Source organism: Benincasa hispida, chromosome 3 (assembly GCF_027475165.1).
Source record: "Benincasa hispida cultivar pf3 chromosome 3, pf3_genome.v1.1, whole genome shotgun sequence".
In the NCBI taxonomy this organism is placed as follows: Eukaryota; Viridiplantae; Streptophyta; class Magnoliopsida; order Cucurbitales; family Cucurbitaceae; genus Benincasa; species Benincasa hispida.
Genome location: NC_143480.1, coordinates 21,590,740 through 21,610,215, shown reverse-complemented (window position 1 = coordinate 21,610,215; position 19,476 = coordinate 21,590,740). Strand labels below are relative to the sequence as shown.

At 31.7% G+C, this 19,476-nt stretch overlaps 1 protein-coding gene and 2 long non-coding RNA genes across 3 annotated transcripts; 1 reads left to right on the top strand and 2 right to left on the bottom strand.

The window, feature by feature from the left end:
• Positions 1-1,723: 1,723 nt before the first annotated feature.
• Positions 1,724-8,664, bottom strand: LOC120072662 (uncharacterized). The gene is made up of 4 exons (XR_016528742.1): positions 8,207-8,664; positions 5,010-5,143; positions 2,140-2,244; positions 1,724-2,064 (listed from the first exon to the last, which is right to left on the bottom strand). It is a non-coding gene; the product is annotated as an uncharacterized LOC120072662 (long non-coding RNA).
• A 1,618-nt stretch (positions 8,665-10,282) lies between these two features.
• LOC150037128 (zinc finger BED domain-containing protein DAYSLEEPER-like) lies at positions 10,283-10,808 on the bottom strand. The gene is made up of 2 exons (XM_090311885.1): positions 10,718-10,808; positions 10,283-10,599 (listed from the first exon to the last, which is right to left on the bottom strand). Exons 1-2 carry the CDS (start codon positions 10,806-10,808, stop codon positions 10,283-10,285), a joined length of 408 nt encoding a protein of 135 aa, XP_090168011.1.
• Positions 10,809-12,387: 1,579 nt separating this feature from the next.
• Positions 12,388-13,745, top strand: LOC150037127 (uncharacterized). The gene is made up of 2 exons (XR_016528764.1): positions 12,388-13,172; positions 13,449-13,745. It is a non-coding gene; the product is annotated as an uncharacterized LOC150037127 (long non-coding RNA).
• The last annotated feature ends 5,731 nt before the right edge of the window (positions 13,746-19,476 follow it).

The window sequence follows — 19,476 nt, the reverse complement described above, 5'->3', positions numbered from 1 at the left end:
TCTTCCACTTCCCCTTTCTTCCTCCTCTTTCTTTTGTCTCATTCCCAATGATGTGAGTTGCAAGCGGGTGGCGATGGGAGATGGACGACATGGAGTGAATTGATTGTGTGGTGCGATTCTTTCGGTGTAGGGCAAGAAGATCTGGTGCAAGGCAATTTTTCCGTGCACGAGCCTATTTTTTCGGTGTGGGCGAGTAGATCTGGGGTGGGACGATTTTTCCAGTGTAGGATGAGGAGATTTGTTGCGGGGTGATTCTTCCAGCATAAGACAAGCAGATCCAACGTGGGACGAATTGACGACGCGGGGTTCTAGATGATGACGGTCGACGATGATATATAAGGTATATATACATATATGTATGTATACATATATATGTTTTCAATATATAGGGTGATTTTAATTTTTTTTATTGAGACTTTCTGTTTTATGATATATACACTAATATATATTGAACATTAAGTTCATTTGTTCTTTATATATATTTGCTTTCAATATATAGGGTGATTTTATCATATATACTGTAATATATATCTTTAATTTATATTGGGACTTTCTATTTTTATGATATATACACTAATATATATTGAACATTAAGTGCATTTGCGATTTATATATTGTGGTAGATAGCTTTGTTTATTTGAAAATCATGAGGTTTTAAATTGAATTTGAATCGGTCACATTAATTGAGAATTAACGATTTCAGTTAGGAAGCTTCGGTTAAATTTACTTAAATGAAATTTAGTCTATCTTACTAGTATATTTCATATATTTATTAGAATATTTACAAAAATCTAAGAAAAATATTCTAAAGTATATTTAAAAATAACCATCAATCTAAACTATGGTATATATGAGATAACAAAGTAAAATATAAACAAATTAAAAATAAACAATGAACTATAATAGACAAAAACCAAATAAGTTAGACTATCATATAAAAATTGCATTAGAATAACATATATATCAAACATCAGGGGAATATATTATAGACACACAAGTGATACTTAATTAGAAGGACATATATATTAAATACCTCAGATATATGCCAAATAAACAATAGAATATATTACATGAAAACAAATAATGGAATGTATCACATAATATCAAAAATCAAAAGTTAAATGTATTTTATCTCTCCAATTGAAATGAAAAAAAATTATATTAAATGCTTCTTTTCTCTCCATTTGAAAATGGAAAAAATCATATTAAATGCATTTTCTCTATCTATAATAAATGAAGTTTCTCTCTCAATCATTAAGGAAGCTTCGTAAATAGGGAAATATATATAAAAATCAGAAAAAAAAAATAAGAAAAAAAAAAGTAAATTTGTCCAAAAATAAAACTAAAAGTCTTTCTTGAAAAATTCAAATTTAAAGACATTTTTTAAATATATAGCCTAAAGAGGATGTTTTATATAAAAATCTCAAGCTCAAATGGTACGACGGTTAGGACTAGCTCGATCTAATAGCTCAGTATATTTGTTCGCTAGCTGCCAATATTCTTTTGTTTTATTTATTTTAAACTACTTTTGAATATACACTATTGGCTTTATAGTACATCCCATTGCAATGATCACCTAAACATACTAATGTTAATGTACTCTCAGTTCAAGGCATCATTAAAAAAAGATCAAACTAATAGAAAATATTATAGATACCTATTTATAAAACATGCTCAAGAGATAAGTAGCTATTATCAAGTAACACAAGTTTCAATCTCAAAATCAATTGGCAATAGGAGAAGTAGCTCGTGTATTGATAAACAATGACGAGTTTGATCTCAACGATCAATATTTCCTTAAAACACATTTCAAACAACATGTAACAGACCATACAATATAAATATATAGTTGTTTCTCTATTCTATATAGATGAAAATTTAAAAGAAAAATCTGTAAAGAAAAGACTTATCTTCTTGTAGCTCCTAATAAAGAAATCAACTCCCCTTCTTGTGGATGTAAGCGTTTCTGGCCGAACCACGTATATCATAGTGTTCATCTTCTTCTTCTCCTTCTTCTTCCTTGATTGCATGCTACAAATCTTCAATCTTTACCTTGCAAAATCACTGGAAACATAGAGAGTGTTAGAGAGAGTTGAGAGGAATTTCCATATTGGCTTAGAGAGAGAAAAGAGTTTTTACCAAATTAATTTCTCATCTGATCACCTCACTTACTCGGCAGAAGAAGTAAAGGGTTTCCTTCACGCATGTCCATCATTCAGCTTGTCAACTTGGTCTCTTCTTTACCTTTTATTTTATCAACGATTCTCAATTAATTGGATTAGACTTCTCCAACTTATTTTGGGCTTGAAATTAAATCAACAACCCAATAAAGTGGCATCAAAGAATAAGACTATCAAGAAAGTAATTCTTGGAGAATCAAGATTCAAGTTTCAGATAAGCCATGGGAATAACAAGGTTTTAAGTGGAGAAATTCGATGGAAAGGGTGATTTTGGCTTGTAGCAAGCCAAAATCAGAGCCATCCTCGGCCAACAAAAGGCTCAAAAGGCCTCTCATGATCCATCTATTCTCTCAAATACAGTCACAACACAAGAAAAAGAAGATTGGGAGCTAGCAGCCTATGACACTCTTGTCCTAAATCTCAGTGATAACGTTTTGAGGAAAGTCCTTGATCAAAAGACAACCTACAAGATTTGGACGAAGTTAGAAGAACTATATGTCACCAAGGATCTTCCAAATAAGATGTATCTAAAGGATAAGTATTTCACATTCGAGATGAACTCATCAAAGTCACTTTCAGACAACCTTGATGAATTTAAGAAGATTGTTTCTGAATTCAAGAATTTAGGGGAGAAATTGGGTGATGACAATGAAGCCTATATGTTTCTTAACTCCTACCAGATTCCTACAAAGAAATAAAGAATGCTTTGAAGTATAGAAGGGATTCCATAACCACAGAAACCATCATCATGGTCTTAAGAACAAGGAAACTTAAGCTACAATCTGTAAAAGAGGAACAACCAAGTGGTGAAGAGCTGTTTGGGAAAGGTAATTCTAAGCCTAATCACGCTAAAGGAGGAAAAGAACAACATAGTGATGAAAACAAGCCTAAATAGAAGATTAAATGTAAGAATTACAAGAAGAAATGCCACCTAATCAAGGATTGTTTTATTCTTAAGAGAAAGAATCAAGAAAAAGAGAAAGAAGATGAAGGTAAACAGCCTGAAGCTTTAGTTGTAGAAGGGTCATATGTTCACTCTGATGCATTAGTTTTAACACAAGACAAGACCAATCATGTAAACCCCTTTGGAAAACATGATTGGGTCTTAGACTAGATGCACTTATCATATGACCCCTATAAGACCTTGGTTCAACATTTACAAGGAGATTGATGGAGAAATTATCTACATGGGCAACAATCAAGCTTGCAAAATTGAAGGGATTGGATCAGTGTCATTGAAATTGAAAGATGGGACTGTGAAACTCCTTAGAAATGTCAGACATGTGCCATTTCTCAAGAGAAATTTGATCTCCTTGGGAATGTTGGATGCAGTTGGGTGTGAATACAGAGAAAAGGGAGGAACTCTTGAAGTTCTTAAAGATTCTGAGGTAGTTCTTGTTGGAAAGAAAGTCAATGACTTATTTGTAACCAAAGGAGTTTAAATGATGATAGGGACTTACATAGTGTCTTCTAATAAATTGACAGAGGCTAACATTTGGCATAAAAGATTGTCTCATCAGTGCTAAGGGGCTGGAAGTTCTATCTAAATAGGCCATTCTACCTAAAGAGATTTATGATCAACTTACATTTTGTGAGCATTGTGTTTTGGGCAAGGTTACAAAACACAATTTTACTAAGGCACAACATTCAACTAAATCCATCCTAGATTACATACACTCTGATATTTGGGGACCAACTCCAACTCCAAGCCTAAATAACTCAATATATTTACTTTCCTTTACTGATGACTTCTTAAGGAAAAGTTAGATTTTCTTTCTCAAATCTAAAGATCAAGTTTTTGATAAATTCAAAGAATGAAAATTCATGATAGAGAAGAAAACCTCTAAGAAAATTAAATACCTAAAAATAAATTATAGGTTAAATTTTTTAGTGAAGAGTTTAACAAATTTTGTAGAGAGAATGGGATTACTAGACACATGACAGTTATGTTTACACCTCAACAGAATGGGTGGTAGAGAAGGTGAACAAAACAATCATGGAAAAAGTTAGATGTCTACTATCTGATGTCATTCTTAGTGAGAAATATTGGGTTAAAGTTGTTGCCTATACGGTATACACCTTAAATAGGTGCCCACACACATCCCTATCCTAACCCCTGAGGAGAAATGGTCCAAACATCCATCTAACCTAGAAAATCTAAGGGTATTTGGTTGTGTTGGATACATACATCAAAATGAAGGGAAGCTTAAGTCTAGGGTTGTCAAGTGCATGTTTGTGGAGTTCACAAATGGTGTGAAAGGTTTCAAGATGTGGAATCATAATGAGAAAAGATTCATAGTCAGCAGGGATTTTACATTTAGAGAGAAGTGCAAAGGGAGAATGTGATTGCTGAAATCCCTAAGATGCCTACCACTAGAATTGAGGTGGAGAATCCTAAAAATTCATCCACATAAGACAACCCTCCAAGTGATTTAGAAGAAGAAAAGTTAATTATAGGTGAGCAAGTTGAAAATGTTTAAGCTCAACCTAATTTGAGTCAATATTCACTAGCTAAGGATAGACAAAGAAGGGTGATTGTTCCTTTGGCTAGGTATACTGAGACCAACTACATGAACCTAATTTTGAATGCTACTGTAGTCCCAAATGACCAAGAGCCAACTACTTTTGTTGAGGCAGTGAGTCACCCTGATGCTAGTGAAGGATCCATTGAAGGTCCTTGAGTGGAAGCATGGGATCAAACCAAATACCAAAAATTTACAGAACATAAATTTTACAACAAAAACATATAAATTATGTATTTAAAAGAAAAATTACAGCATGCTTTAAAAAACATATTACAGAAAACTAAAAGGGTTTGAGAAATCTTACCCTTGAAGAACACTTCTTCATGAAATTCCTTCTCTGAACCTTGTCACGTACCATCTAACCTTCTACGAGGACACCACCACGAAAGATTTCTCTATATTCTCTGGATGAGAATCTAGGAGTTTTGCAGGCTCTGGCTATTTTGGAAAAGAGGGATTTGAGAGTGTTGAGAGGAAGGGATGATTTTTAGCAAATCTCACATAAGTTTTCTGTATCTCCATCTCTTGTGAAACATAAACGTGGAAGAAGAAGAACCACACCCTTTTCTTCCCCATTACCACGTTTTAGAGAGAAAAAAGGGGAAATAAGTTCAAACTCCCTCCCAAAAAGTTTTTTAAAATAAAATAAAATAAAATTATTTATTTTCATAAATCAATTTAATATATATTTATATGATAACTACCTTATCATATAATATATGTTATCATATAAATATATAAATTAAACTATATGTTGTAATATAACACATAACCTATAGATTCTATATTGTATCAAATACAATATAACCTATAGTTTCTATTCTCTCACCAATGACATTTATTAAAAATCTCATTTATATTAAATTTAATTTTATGAATCAAATTCATATAATTAATATTTGAATCATATTCAAATATTTATTTCCTCTCAAATAAACTTTGTATTATAATGTATCAAATACATTATAGCACTTATATCATATATATAATTAATTCCCTCAATTAATTTGAACAATTCAAATTTATCAAAAAAAATTGATTCTCATTAATTCCCGTTGAGCTACAGAGGGGACCTCATGGACTTGTAGCTTGAAGTTTTAACAGTATATGAATAATTAATTAAACTCCTTTAATTAAATTATTCACCATCCGTTAACTGTCGGGCACTCCACTAAAGATCGACAGCTGCACTCTTCGCATTACAAATATATTTATATGTCCATTGGATATAACCAATCAAAAATACGATGACCCTTCACAAATTGCTCGTAAGTACAATTGGGCCAAAAATACCGTTTTACCCCTGTAGTTACATCTAACTCCTTAAGTACCACTGATCCCTCTAATGAACTATGACTAAACCCCTCTTAGGCCAGGAGAGGGTGTGGCACCACATTGTTCAAGCCTTAGAATCATCCATTAAGGGAGCAATATATCTACTTGCCCCAACATTGGGGAAGAAGTGGATTCCTTCTTGTGTAGCTGTGTTCCCAGCTCCACAACCAGATGAATCCCTAAAATGGTAGACTTTTTGAGTCAGCGATCTGGCCACTTTCACCCATACAAATCAAAAGACCGTCTTCATAGGCAGGAGTTCACAACTCACTCAGGATTCAAGTCATGTTACCTATGGTGATCTTGGTGAAATGAAAGTCTCTATTATGAACGACGTTATATAATGAGACTAAACATTTTATGGTCCGGTCTTATACAAACTCCTTTGTATAAAATATCTCCACTCACATGTCTCCACATGAATGATTAGGATCAGATTATCTGTAGCACTTTGCAACGATTATAACATCTATAAAGCGAGTCATACTCATAGTGTCATCAAGATAAGGTATCCAGCCTTATCCATCTACTACAAACCATTTAGGTTTAAACATGATCCACCTATATGTCTCTATGTACATGTTTAAGCTACAAAGATAACCTTTGATGTTAATTTATTGGTTTGTGGTTAATGCAACTGATTTTGAAATAAAACATCACATATTTTATTATATAAATAAAATGTTTATACATTACAATTACAAACTATAGGATTTTACGAGATTTAGAGCATCAACCCCAACAACTAGAAGTTGGATTGAAGCTATGTGTGAGAAAATACAATCACTAAATGTAAATAACACATGGACCCTAGCTTCTCTTCCTAAAGGATGCAAGCCAATAGCATCTAAATAGATCTATAAGCTAAAGAAGGGAACTAATACCGATCAAAAGCCTAGATATAAGGCAAGACTAGTAGCTAAGGGATTTATACAGAGAGAAGGCATTGATGACACAAAGATTCTCTCACCAACTATAAAGCAGATCTCTACCATACTTCTATTGTCATTGGTTGATTAGAATAACCTAGAATTAGACCAACTATATGTCAAGACTGCCTTCCTATATGGACATCTCGATGAGACTATATATGGTGCAACCTAAGGAATTTGAAGAAAAGAGGGAAAAGAACCTCTATTGTCTTCTAGCAAGTCTATCTATGGACTTAAGTAATCCCCTAGATGCTGGTACAAAAGGTTCAATGACTATATAGAGAGCTCTAAAGGAGTACCTATGATATATGTACCTATGTTAATTCAATTTCCTACAAGAACAAGGTATATCTACTTCTCTATGTTAATGACATGTTGTTAGCAGGGAGTTCAAAAGAAGATTTAACACATGTCAAAGATCTCCTAAAGAGAGAATGAGTCAGTCAAGAAAGATCCTAGGGATTAAAATCATAAGAGATTGAAAGCCCTCCACTCTAAGTATAAGCCAAGCAAGCTACTATGATAAGATAGTCAAAAGGTTCAAGCTATCTAATGCCAAGCCAGTGACTATCCCTATTGCACATCATTTCAAACTATCATGGGAAAATTCACCTACAGAAATAGACATTGAACACCTAAAATAGATGCAAATAGTGCCATATAGTCAAACAGTGGGCAGTTTAATGTGCTTATTGATCTCGACAAGGCTTGACTTCTTCTACTGTGCTAGTTTAATGAGTAGATATATGTCTAACCCTAACAAAAGACATTAGGAGGCTACTAAATGGATACTTAGGTATCTAATTTAGTATAAGAATGCAAAGTTAACCTACTAGAGCACACAAGAGACAGAACTAGAGTTGTATGGCTATGTTGACTCTGACTTTGCAGGGGATTTAGACAAAAGAAGATCCCTATCAGGCTACTTATTCCTATATGGCCCTAATTTGCTAAGTTGGAAAGAAAATTCACAGTCAATAACAACTTTATCTACAACAGATGCAGAATGTAAGGTACTCGCAAAAGCAATTAAAGAGGGGTTGTGGTTAAAGGGCTTGATGGCAGAATTTGGTATGTTATAAATAGTAGTTAAAATCTACTATGATAACCAAAGCGCTATCTATCTTTCTAAAAATCCATAATATCACTCAAGGACTAAACACATAGACATCAAGTCTCATTTCGTAAGGGACATAATAGAACAAAGTGAAATTGGAGTGTTAAAGGTTCATACCACAAAGAATGATGTTGACATGCTTACAAAGTCTGTCTCTAAGCCCAGTCTCCTTAAGTATCTTGAGCTAATCGACTTCAGCTTACTTGAAAAATGATAGAAAACCATTAGATCTCGAAGGGAGAGATACATGCATTAAGATCAAGGTGGAAAATTGAAAAGTTTGATCTCAACGGTCAATATTTCCTTAAAATGGATTTCAAAACAACATGTAACAGTCCATACACCATAAATACATAGTTGTTTCTCTATTCTGTATTGATGAAAATTTAAAAGAAAAATCTGTAAAAGAAAGACTTATCTTCTTTTAGCTCTTAATAAAGAAATCAACTTCCCTCCCCATGAATGTAGGCATTTCTGGCCGAACCACGTATATCACAGTGTTCATCTTCTTCTTATCCTTCTTCTTCGTTGGTTGCATGTTATAAATCTTCAGTTTTTACCTAGCAAAATCACAAGAAATGTAAAGAGAGTTAGAGAAAGTTAGAGAGAGTTAAGAGGAATTTCTAGATCTTGGTTTAGAGAGAGAGGATTTTTTACAAAATTAATTTCTCACCTGATCACTTTACCTACTCGGCAGAAGAAATGAAGGGTTTCCTTCACGTGTATCCATCATTCAGCTTGTCAACGTGGTCTCTTCCCTATCTTTTATTTTACCAACCATTCTCAATTAATTGGATTAGACTTCTCCAACTTATTTTGGGCCTGAAATTAATTCAACAACCCAACAAACAATGTGAGTCCTTGATTTTTTTTAATGAGGAATATTCGACATGTTTTCTCAAGATGGTATCTCTTCGAATGATTTCCTCAATATGAGATCCTCAATATGCCTCCTCAAGGTAGTGTCTCTTTGGATTCATCATTCTTTGATCGAATTCCAATTTTTTGTTTTTAGATTGAGAACTTGTTAAGACTTTTTGAGCTATGATACCATTTTAGATACATAAGATTCCATCTAAAAACTAATTGACAATGAGAGAAGTAGTCCATTTATCTTATAAAGAGTATGAGGTTCCTTAGTATTTTTTATTTTTTTTTAATGTGGAATCCTCTTAGATGTAAGATTCTTTTTTAATTGACTAAGATGTTTAAATTAGATGATTAGTGGTATAAAAGAGGAGAAGACCAAAAAGAGGGGGGTAAATGTTAGGGGTGTACATGGTCCGAGCTGGGTCGGGTTGGAAGAATTTTGTGGACCAACCCAAAAATTCGGGTTGACTAATAATAAACCCTATTAGTTCATTTTTGGAGGTTCAACCTAACCCAACCCAACTCAAAATTTTTGGGTTGGGTCACCGGTTCTGGTTTTTTTTTTTTTTTTTTAATTTTGAATTTTGAATTTTTTTCGTTACTTCCTTAATCCTTTTCTATTGAAAATTTTGATTTTTGTGGGTAAATAAATCTTCATATTTATAAAAGTGAACTAATTCTGAATATATTATATCAATTAATAAAATTTTAATAATAAAAAAACATGTAATCTGTGTGAAATTTTAGCATTTACATTAAAATACAATCACCATAAATTTAATATAAACTTCAAAAGAAACTTCCTCAAATAATTCAATTCAAATGTTCAAGTTCAAATTCTCTAATCAAAGTTCAGTAATAATCATTCCAAGTTCAATAAAAAGTCATGTTTAATAATAACTATTGGTCTATTACATAAAATTCCAAATCATTCAAAAGCACCATGAGCATGGTGAATGACTTAAGTGAGTTTTCTTCTTCATCTTTCGTCTCTTCACTTCTTAATGCCTGAAAAAATTACAAATACATTATTAAACCAAGAGGATCATTTATAAGTAATAATAATATTTGATCTAATGGTAGTAAAACTTACCACTAAAATCATATTACGCTCCAAATTCAATTCCTTATTTCAAAACAACAAGGGAGGATGGACTCTCTACCAAACAAATCATTCAAAATTAAATATAAACAGGTTAGATATGTACGCTAAAAAATTCATTTAATTACCTGACTCAATATTTTCCCAAGTCTCTAACTCTTCAAGTTGTGGATGGAGATCTAGTAACACTAAGCCGCCACGAATCCAATTTTGTATACATATCAAGGCTCCACTGTTTTTGGAGTCAAAGAACTTCGAAAGGAATCGAGAATCCTCCCTCTTGTACTAAACGCAGATTCAGAAGCGACTGTAGATATCGGAACTGCCAAAACATCTCGAACAATTTTTGATAAAATGATATATTTGTAGCCATTCATTTTCCACCAATACAATATCTCAAAATCATCTTTATCTTCTATAACCTTGCCAGACAAATAAGAAGTCAAATCATTCTCCACTTCCAAAGAACTTTCTACTTCTCTCAACCTCTTAAAAGTTATCCACGAATCATCTATATCTTCGTCCACCCCATGATCATCTTCATTTATATTGACAGTTTTTTTATTGTTGAGAATTATTGGTACTATGACTACCTCGAAGCGAAGTGTTATGTGATTTGTAAAAGTCATATAGACGATACAAATATAATTTCACACTCTCAACCATATCCTTCACCACATCACTGTCATAAATATTGGAAAGACAATAATTCAAATACTTTAACTTGTACTGAGGATCAATCACCATAGCCACAAACATTAATTTATTCATTTTTTCAAGCGAACCCCAATACTTATCAAACTTTGTCTTCATATTCATAGCCATCATACTTAGAACAGAGTTGATATTGTTGCTCCATTTGTTTAAAGCAAACTGAATTTTATTAATTTCCTTATAACCAACATTAGAAGTTACATATGAAGATCCACTTATCGTTGTGGTGGTATCATAAAACCTCTTTAAAAACTTAATAAACACACCTATAGTCAACCAATCAGATGTACTTGGGGGGCCAATCTTTTATTTCCACGGTCATCTTCCTCAAAGTAATCAACAAAATTTGAGTCCTCTTTCTCCTCCTCTAAAGTTCTAAGAGCTTTCTCAAATTTAATTGCATGTTCAAGAAGTAAATAAGTAGAATTCCACCTAGTTGCCACATCTAAACAAACAAAAGCCTTACACTGAATTTTTTCTTGTTTCACGCAAGCTTAAAATTTTTCCATTCTCCTAGGTGATGATCGAACCTATCTCACAGCATTACGAACACTGGCATTAAAATCATGCATATCTTTCAGTCCATCATTCACAATAAGATTAATAATGTGGGCAAAACACCTCATGTGTAATAGTTCTCCATCTAAAATAACCGATTTCCAACTTTTAAGTCTTTTCTTAACATAAGAAATAGTCACATCATTAGAACTTGCATTATCAACGGTGATGGAAATTTTTTTTTCAATCCCCCATTCCAACAAACAACTCTTAATCATCTTCCCAATAGTCTCCTCTTATGATTAGCAACTTGACAAAAGCTCAAAATCTTCTTATGCAAAACCCATTCATAATCAATAAAATGTGCAGTAATGACCATGTAGTTCACATTTTGTAGCGAAGTCCATGTGTCGGTAGTAAGACAAACTCTTTGAGAGCTTTTAACTAGAAATGATTTCAACTTTTTTTTCTCCTCAAGATAAAGTTGATATACATCTCTAGCAATTGTGACTCTCGATGGAATATCAAACTTAGGATAAGAAACACTACAAAAGTGTCTAAAACCCTCTGTCTCAACAAATTTGAACGACAACTCATTCATAATTATCATCTTAGTACATGCTAGTCTACATGCTTGTTGGCTAAACAATGTCGTCACAAAGTTACTAGCATTGACTCCTTTTCCATCATTTGAAGGTATGAGAGTTAGGGTGGTTTGTCCTTTTTCTTCTTCCTCATATGGGTACTTTTTACATTGATTTCTTAAGTGCTTCCATAAAGTACTAGTTCCACAAGTATTACTATCACATGCGTAATCTTTACCACAATAGTTACACTTGTACCTAGCTCCATCATTAGCACTCGCTTCCATTTTTGTGAAATGATCCCACACAAACGAAGTTGGTTTATTAGGTCTCTTTCGATTGGACTTGGGAGGTAGGGGTAAAAAACAAACACTAGCTTCTCAACTAACTCAGAACAACTCACGTATAAAGATCAATCATCAATCAGACAATCATACGTAAACAGTATATATATACAATAAAAAATAAATTATTTTATTCACGATGAAGTTTGAAAATGGTGATTCAGCTGTGTTTGATTCTGTATCCGTTGTGACGACTTTGAAGAATCTAACTGTTCTCGAGATACTGCAAGGTTGAACAAAAATTAATTTATTAATCTATTGTGGACAGCACAATAAAACCTCTAATAATCTATTTTGAATGGAATTTAAAACTCTCAATATATTGTGTACAACACAATAATAATTTTTTTCAGTGCATTCAGTGAATTTCTAATAGTCTATTTTGTATTAAGTGCATTCATATTATGAATTTGAATATCATAAGTACCCAAAACCTAAAGTACCATATGGAGTCAACAAAGAATTTGAATGCATAATATGAACAATGAATTTGAATGCATAATATGAACAATGAATTTGAATATCATAAGTACCCAAAACCAACAATACCATATGGAGAGTTTTAAATGTATTCAAACCCTATATGAACCCCAAAATAGAAGAAGCGGAGGCCATACCAAGGGAGGCTGGAAATTTTTTAAGCTTGTCTTTTAGAGGGTTTGGCTTCGGCTTCGGAGTTCGGACGACGAGAGGAGTTCGGACAGACGACGGACGACTTTGGAGTTCGGATGATAAGGGTTCGGCTTAGGAGTTCGGACAGACGACGGACGACTTTGGAGTTCGGACATACGAGGGACGGTGGCGGAGTTCGGATAACGAGGGACGGCGGACGACAGAATGACGAGGGACGGCGGACGACAGGACGATGAAGGACGGCGGATTCTTCGGAGTTCGGAGTGGAGAGGACAGACGATCGGATCGCGAGGGACTAGGGAGGGTTCCGAGTTCGACTTTCGAGCAGCGTGAGGAAGGTTTCTTTGTTTTTTTTTTAATATATATATATATATATATACGCGGAAGGCAGACGCAGACGAGGGCGAGTGGTCAACCCGAACTGAAATTGTTAATTTTTTTTTATAACTTTTAACCAACCAAAAAAAATCTAATCCGGGTTGGATTGAATAGTCCGGGTTTATCGGTTATCGAATTTTTTTGAACACTCTATATTTGTTTCAATTAAAATGTTTGCTTCAATTAAATTATCTGGTTGGTCTTAAATCTTCTCATAGGTATCCCCTTTTTTGTAGGTGTCAAGAGCAATGGAATCTTCCTATACGTATGGTTGAGAATGTCATTTCATAATCAAATCGAAGATGGGTCTTATGAATCTTCTGCCAAAAATAGGCCATTGCCATAATTTCAAAAGGCCCATTCCAATCATAAATTGGGCCCAAAGCTCAAATCGTACAATCCGTTGGGCCCAGTTTGATCCAAAATGGTCGATTGTTTGTGTTGGAGCCGTCCCTCGTCTTTTTCCCTCTCTTTTCTACCCATGCGCTTTTTCAGACAACATAATCAAACTTTTGCGTATATTCATTTTGACACATGCTTGTACTTTCAAATACATTTATTTTAGAATAATTATTTTAAATTATAAAATTACTAAAAAAATATTATCAATTATAGCAAAATATTATTGTCTATTTGATGATAGATACTGATACACATCTATTAGTGTCTATTAGTTATATTGATAGATGTCTATTAGTGTCTAATAGATGATCAATTGATTATTTTTACGTCTATTCTTATTATTTTTTTAATATTTTACTCATACATCATTTTCATATATATCGTGGATAAACTATGTTTATATTTGTTGATATTAAACCATTAATACATTTATCATTTTCCTTAACTTGCTAATCAATGTAAAAGTTATCATTTTTAGTCCGTCATTATAATGGGTTCCACAAACTCAGTACAATTTCAGAGTCAAACCCCTTTTTCACATCAAACTCTTTGCTTTCAAAATGATTTGAATTTAATTGTGCTTTTATTTATTACAACCATCATGAATATAATTCAACGAATATATGTATTACTTTTAATGAGATCGAAAATTCAAATCTCATCTCTTGTAATGAAAATGTCTGGGACTATTTTCAGCCGGCAATGGAACAGTAAAGGAGTTTGTAATGTGAAATACCAAAAGGTAAATCTAAGAAGGCCGGAAGGAAAGATGAAAAAAAGAAAAGGTAAGAAAAAGATGTGAAGAAAGGGGTAGACAGTGGTAAAAAGTAATAAAAACACAAAAGAACACAGAAGACGACAAAACATACTTTGGCTTTTTACAAAACAGTAATTGCTGTTTTTGTACTGTCGATTTCTTTCTTCTTAAAGAATGTCTAACTTCGAGGGAACAAAGGCTTCCAACACTGTTCTATATGCTCCTTCCTCTCATTATAAGAGTTCTGCTTAAGAAATATTTTAGAAGTTAACAATTTGGTGTATAATTTCTAAATTTGTAATAATTTACGTCTCATTTAGTAACCGCCTTTTGTTTTTAAAAATTTTCCTTTTTTTTTATAATATTTTGCATATTTTATAAATGTAATGGTTAAATTCTTAGCTAAATATCAAAAACAAAAACTAGTTTTTAATTCTTCTTCTTTTTTTTTTTACTTGGGTTGATTTTTTTCAACTATTGGTAAAAGTTAAAAAGAAAAAATTTGAAGCTGAAAGTAATATCTATACTCTTAATTATCAAAAACAACAAACCAAAAATCAAATGCTTACCAAATGGTGTCTTAGTCATTGAACTTTAATAAGTAGCAATTTAGTCCATATACTTTGAAATTTTTAACAATTTAGTCTCTATCATGAAAATTTTCATCAAAATTAAGTGTAAATTTTTATTAAATAATGACTTAGCCTTTATAATTTATAAATGCTGTTTGGAATACCTTGAATATGTTATCTGACAGTTCGAACAACTAAGCACGTGATTCTGCTTAGTCGTATTTTTGGTTAGCTTAGTCGTTCGTGTTTGGCGTATTTAACTATTTATGGTTTATTTACGATTATGACCCTAGGTTTAGAAAAATGTACTATATAAACTCTCTAACCCTAGAAGCACCACTATTTTATATTCTGTAACATTCTCTCTAATAAAATTGTTCTTCTTTTGCCCGTGAACTTAGCTAACACACTATTAGTAAACCATGCAAATTCATGTGTCGATTCTCTACTATTTTATATTTTCTGCAATCTCTGTTTGTTGATTTTATAACAAAAAGATTTCACCTTCGATCAATTTATCGGTCTATATGGGTAAGAAATTCATCAAATTTTAATAATATTCTAATGATAGAAGTTAAATCATTACTTATTCAAATTTAAGGACTAAATTATTGATATTTTGAAAGTATAAGAACTAAAATTAGTAGAGGATATGAAACAAAAGAAGAAAAGAACAAGAGTGTTAGAGGAATTGACTATTGAAAGAGATGACTAAAAGAAGGCAGAAAAAAAAACCTAACACGTTTAAGGTGGAGAAGAGCCAATAGATAACCGACAGTAAATAGAAAAGAATTACTAATTAAGTCATTTTAATTATTACCTATGAAAGTTGGTAGACAAATTTGTTATTTTTACATAAGTTTAGGAATCAAAATGTTTTTAACCAACATTCTTAAAATTTCATTTTTTTTCTAAAATACAATATATTAATTAACATGTGAAATTCATTCTTAATAAAGAAGAATCCACCTTTCATTTTGATTCTATAGTGTGTTTTGATTTAAAGATAATATAGGCATACTTTAATTTGAATTCAATATTGTCTGTGCTTTTACCATTCTCCATCTCTTACTTTGTTAACAAAAGTGCAACCAAAACTAGTTACGAGTGTGAATGAAGTAAATGATAATAATTCTTCTTAGTTATATTTGATCTTATTTATAGAGAAAATTAGAAAATAAAATTGTTAAATCCATTTGTTAATCATTTAATTTTTAGTTTTTTATTTTAAAAATTATGCATGTAGACCTTACTTCCACTTCCAAATTTTTTCTCTTGTTATCTATTTTTTTTACCAATGGTTTAAAAAACCAAACCAAAATTTGAAAACTAAAAAAAGTAGTTTTTTAAAACTTGTATTTATTTTTGGAATTTGACTAAGAATTCAACCAATGTACTTAAGAAATACGCAAACCAAAATGTAGAGGAAATTAACTTAATTTTTAAAAATAAAAAATAACAAACGAAATAATTATCAAATGAGACGTTATATCCATATAAAAATTATAAACCAATGTGAAAAGGCTTTGCTAAGATTCATGGGGTTAAGAAGCGACTTTATTTGGGGTAAATTTTATGTTAAATTATGTGTTTTGAGACAATCCAACACTTAAAAGCTTTCCCTTTAACAGAAGATAAGTCACTTTGAGCGACAAGGTGGTAAATTTCAAAGTCCTTAATTTAATTTAATCTACTTTTAACAACTTTTAAATACTTTTTAGGCCATTATAATCACCGATCTTGTTGCCTTTGTCACTTATTGACATGTAATTTGCCTCCTTTCAATATATCATATCTATTTCATATTTTGAAAAATTATTAATTCAAACCTAATTAGACGTGTTTATTGAATGGTTTCTAGGATTTCGGTGTATCTATTGATCCTTATGTCTTCTTATAATTACTAAAAAATCATTATTAGTAACTAAACTAAGTCTATAAATACCGTTTCGATTTATTAGTTTTACGTGTTGTTGTTATGAGTATTTTTAAAATCAAAGCCAATTGACATGTTCATTATTAATTATCTTGAAGTAAATTATTAACAAAATTGATTTTGTGATATTAAAATATATTTGATTAATTTAACAAACATGACTCTACATGTACATTAGTTTAATAATCAATTGAATATGCCACCCCACTCATAAAATGATGGGTGACTCGACTTGTAATAATTTATCCCACACCTTGCTTTTGTAGAAAATAAACCTTATCCATTAAAAATGTCATGTCTCATTAAAAGAAAATTAAATAAAAATATCCAAATTTCAAACTTGAAATCATCATTTTAAAAGAAATAAGAGAAAAATTGCAAAAGTGACATATACAGGGGAGGGGAGACAAACTTATATTTTTATCCTAATAACAAATACTTATATATATAATTTATTGAAAAGCATTTTTATTTTAAATTAATTTTGAACTAAAAGCTCCCTTAAGCATATATTATCATTTCCTACGTTGTTATGATTTGATTGGTGCAATGTGAAACATACGTGGGTTAATTCTCAAATTACTTTAATGGGTATTTTTAAAAAAAAAATATATAAAATATTAGGAGATATGTTGTCACCAAACCCTTTGCATAGTTAAATACAATTAAGGGCATTTAGATTAGGTTTTTGAATAATTAATTTGGTTTTGATTAATTAATGTTGAATAATGAGTGGCTATAACATGAATTTGGTTTATCCTCCCAACATTTAATTCACAGACAACGAACACATGCTACCTAGCTAAGAATCAAACTTGACGTAACAAACTCAACTAATCTCTTAAAAAGTTAATTTTAATTATTTAATTAATTAGGGAAAAAGACACAATTATTTAAGAGGCCCTAAGAGCTTGGCCATCCTTTTAGTCAATTTACGCATTCAATCTCTATTGGCTAATGGCTACAAATAATTGCCATTAATCCATACCCTTTATTCAATGCAATCAAGTCTTTTAAAAAAGGAAGTGAATAACAAATTACTTGTAGAAGTTGCAAACTCAAATTGATTAAGTCATAAATAAAATTACAATTTATAGACATTGCAACAGACTCTCTTGATCCATAAATCAAATTATAAATGGAGAAAAACTTAGTTGTTGGTTTTAGTTGCCTCTATCTTTATATGTAAAGGAAAACGAAACATGAGATTAGGTTACACCTAATCATTACTCTTACAAATATTGATTTTCCCCTAAATTTTTCAGATTGAAGATTTTCTGAATAAATATTTGACTCTCCTTTAAAGTTGTGCTCAAAATGTCTTCTGGATTAAATTAGCTGGTTTGTTTCTTGAAACTTGTTAAGGAATCAATAATCAAAGATAAACAAAAAACGTAAACAATAGAGAGTCGACATAGAGATTTATATAGTTAATTAATAGCGTGTTAATTACGTCCACGAACAAATGGAAAAAGTAGTTTATTATTGGAGAGAAAATATTAGATTACAAAGTCAAATGCGCTAATAGAGTTAGAGAGTTTATATATCGCATTCCTTTAAACTCTATAGCCAAAATCGTAAATAACGTAAATAACATAAATACGAATATAAACAACATATTCAAGACATTCCAACAAAACTTATGATTGGATTGCAATGACAGGACCTTTAACGACAATTTGAAGAGACATGGCAACACCCTTTTTTCTAGCTCCTCTTTTGTATGTTCCTCACGAACCTACCGAAAAAGTATCCTTTACCAAAAATAAAAAAGATACAAAGACATAGGTAGCAACACACCCCATTTTCTAAATTCAACAACATATGAGGTTGTTAGGTTTTGGACACGTGAGTCCATAGCTTCTTTCGTCGAAGATATATACCTAAAACAATTGAACTATGTTTTGATCGGTGCAAATAACATTCGTTAACCTAAACTCGAGAAGAATATCTATTTTCTCAGTACATATAGTGGAAATTGAGTTAAAACGAATAGTTAAGTAATATTATATGTGAAAGATGAAAAACCCTAAGAGTGGGGAGGGGAGAGAAGAAAAAGACAAGAGAAAGAGGAAGGGATTGAAGGGAGGCCGTGGAGAAGAGAGCAAGACGAGTAGATCCAAACCAAAAAATTCCAAAAGGAAAATTGATGCCTCAATATGCCTGCTATTTCCCACACAGACAACACACCAAAATTATTCAAAACATCCAATTTCAGACACAAATAAGGAATATGTTCCCACGTGCCACAAGTTCCATGCATATTTCTTTTCTTTTCTTTCTCTTTTTTTTTTTTTTTCCCTTTTTGAAGTTTAATAATCCTATAGTTTTTCTTAGGGTTTTGTGTATTCAAGAGACAGATTTTCTAATATCTTTCCTAATCTTACACTTATGAAAAAGCTCTATAAGTTTTATATATTTGAAGAAAGTACAAAACAACCAAAAGAGATAAAAGAGGTGCGTCCGAACATCTGAATTAGGTTGATACGAACATAGCATCTTCGTAGTCATAAGTTTTATATATGTTAAGTTTTTGTTTGATAGTTCTCTATTGTTAACTAATACATATAATTATTACCAACTCAACTCAATCCAAT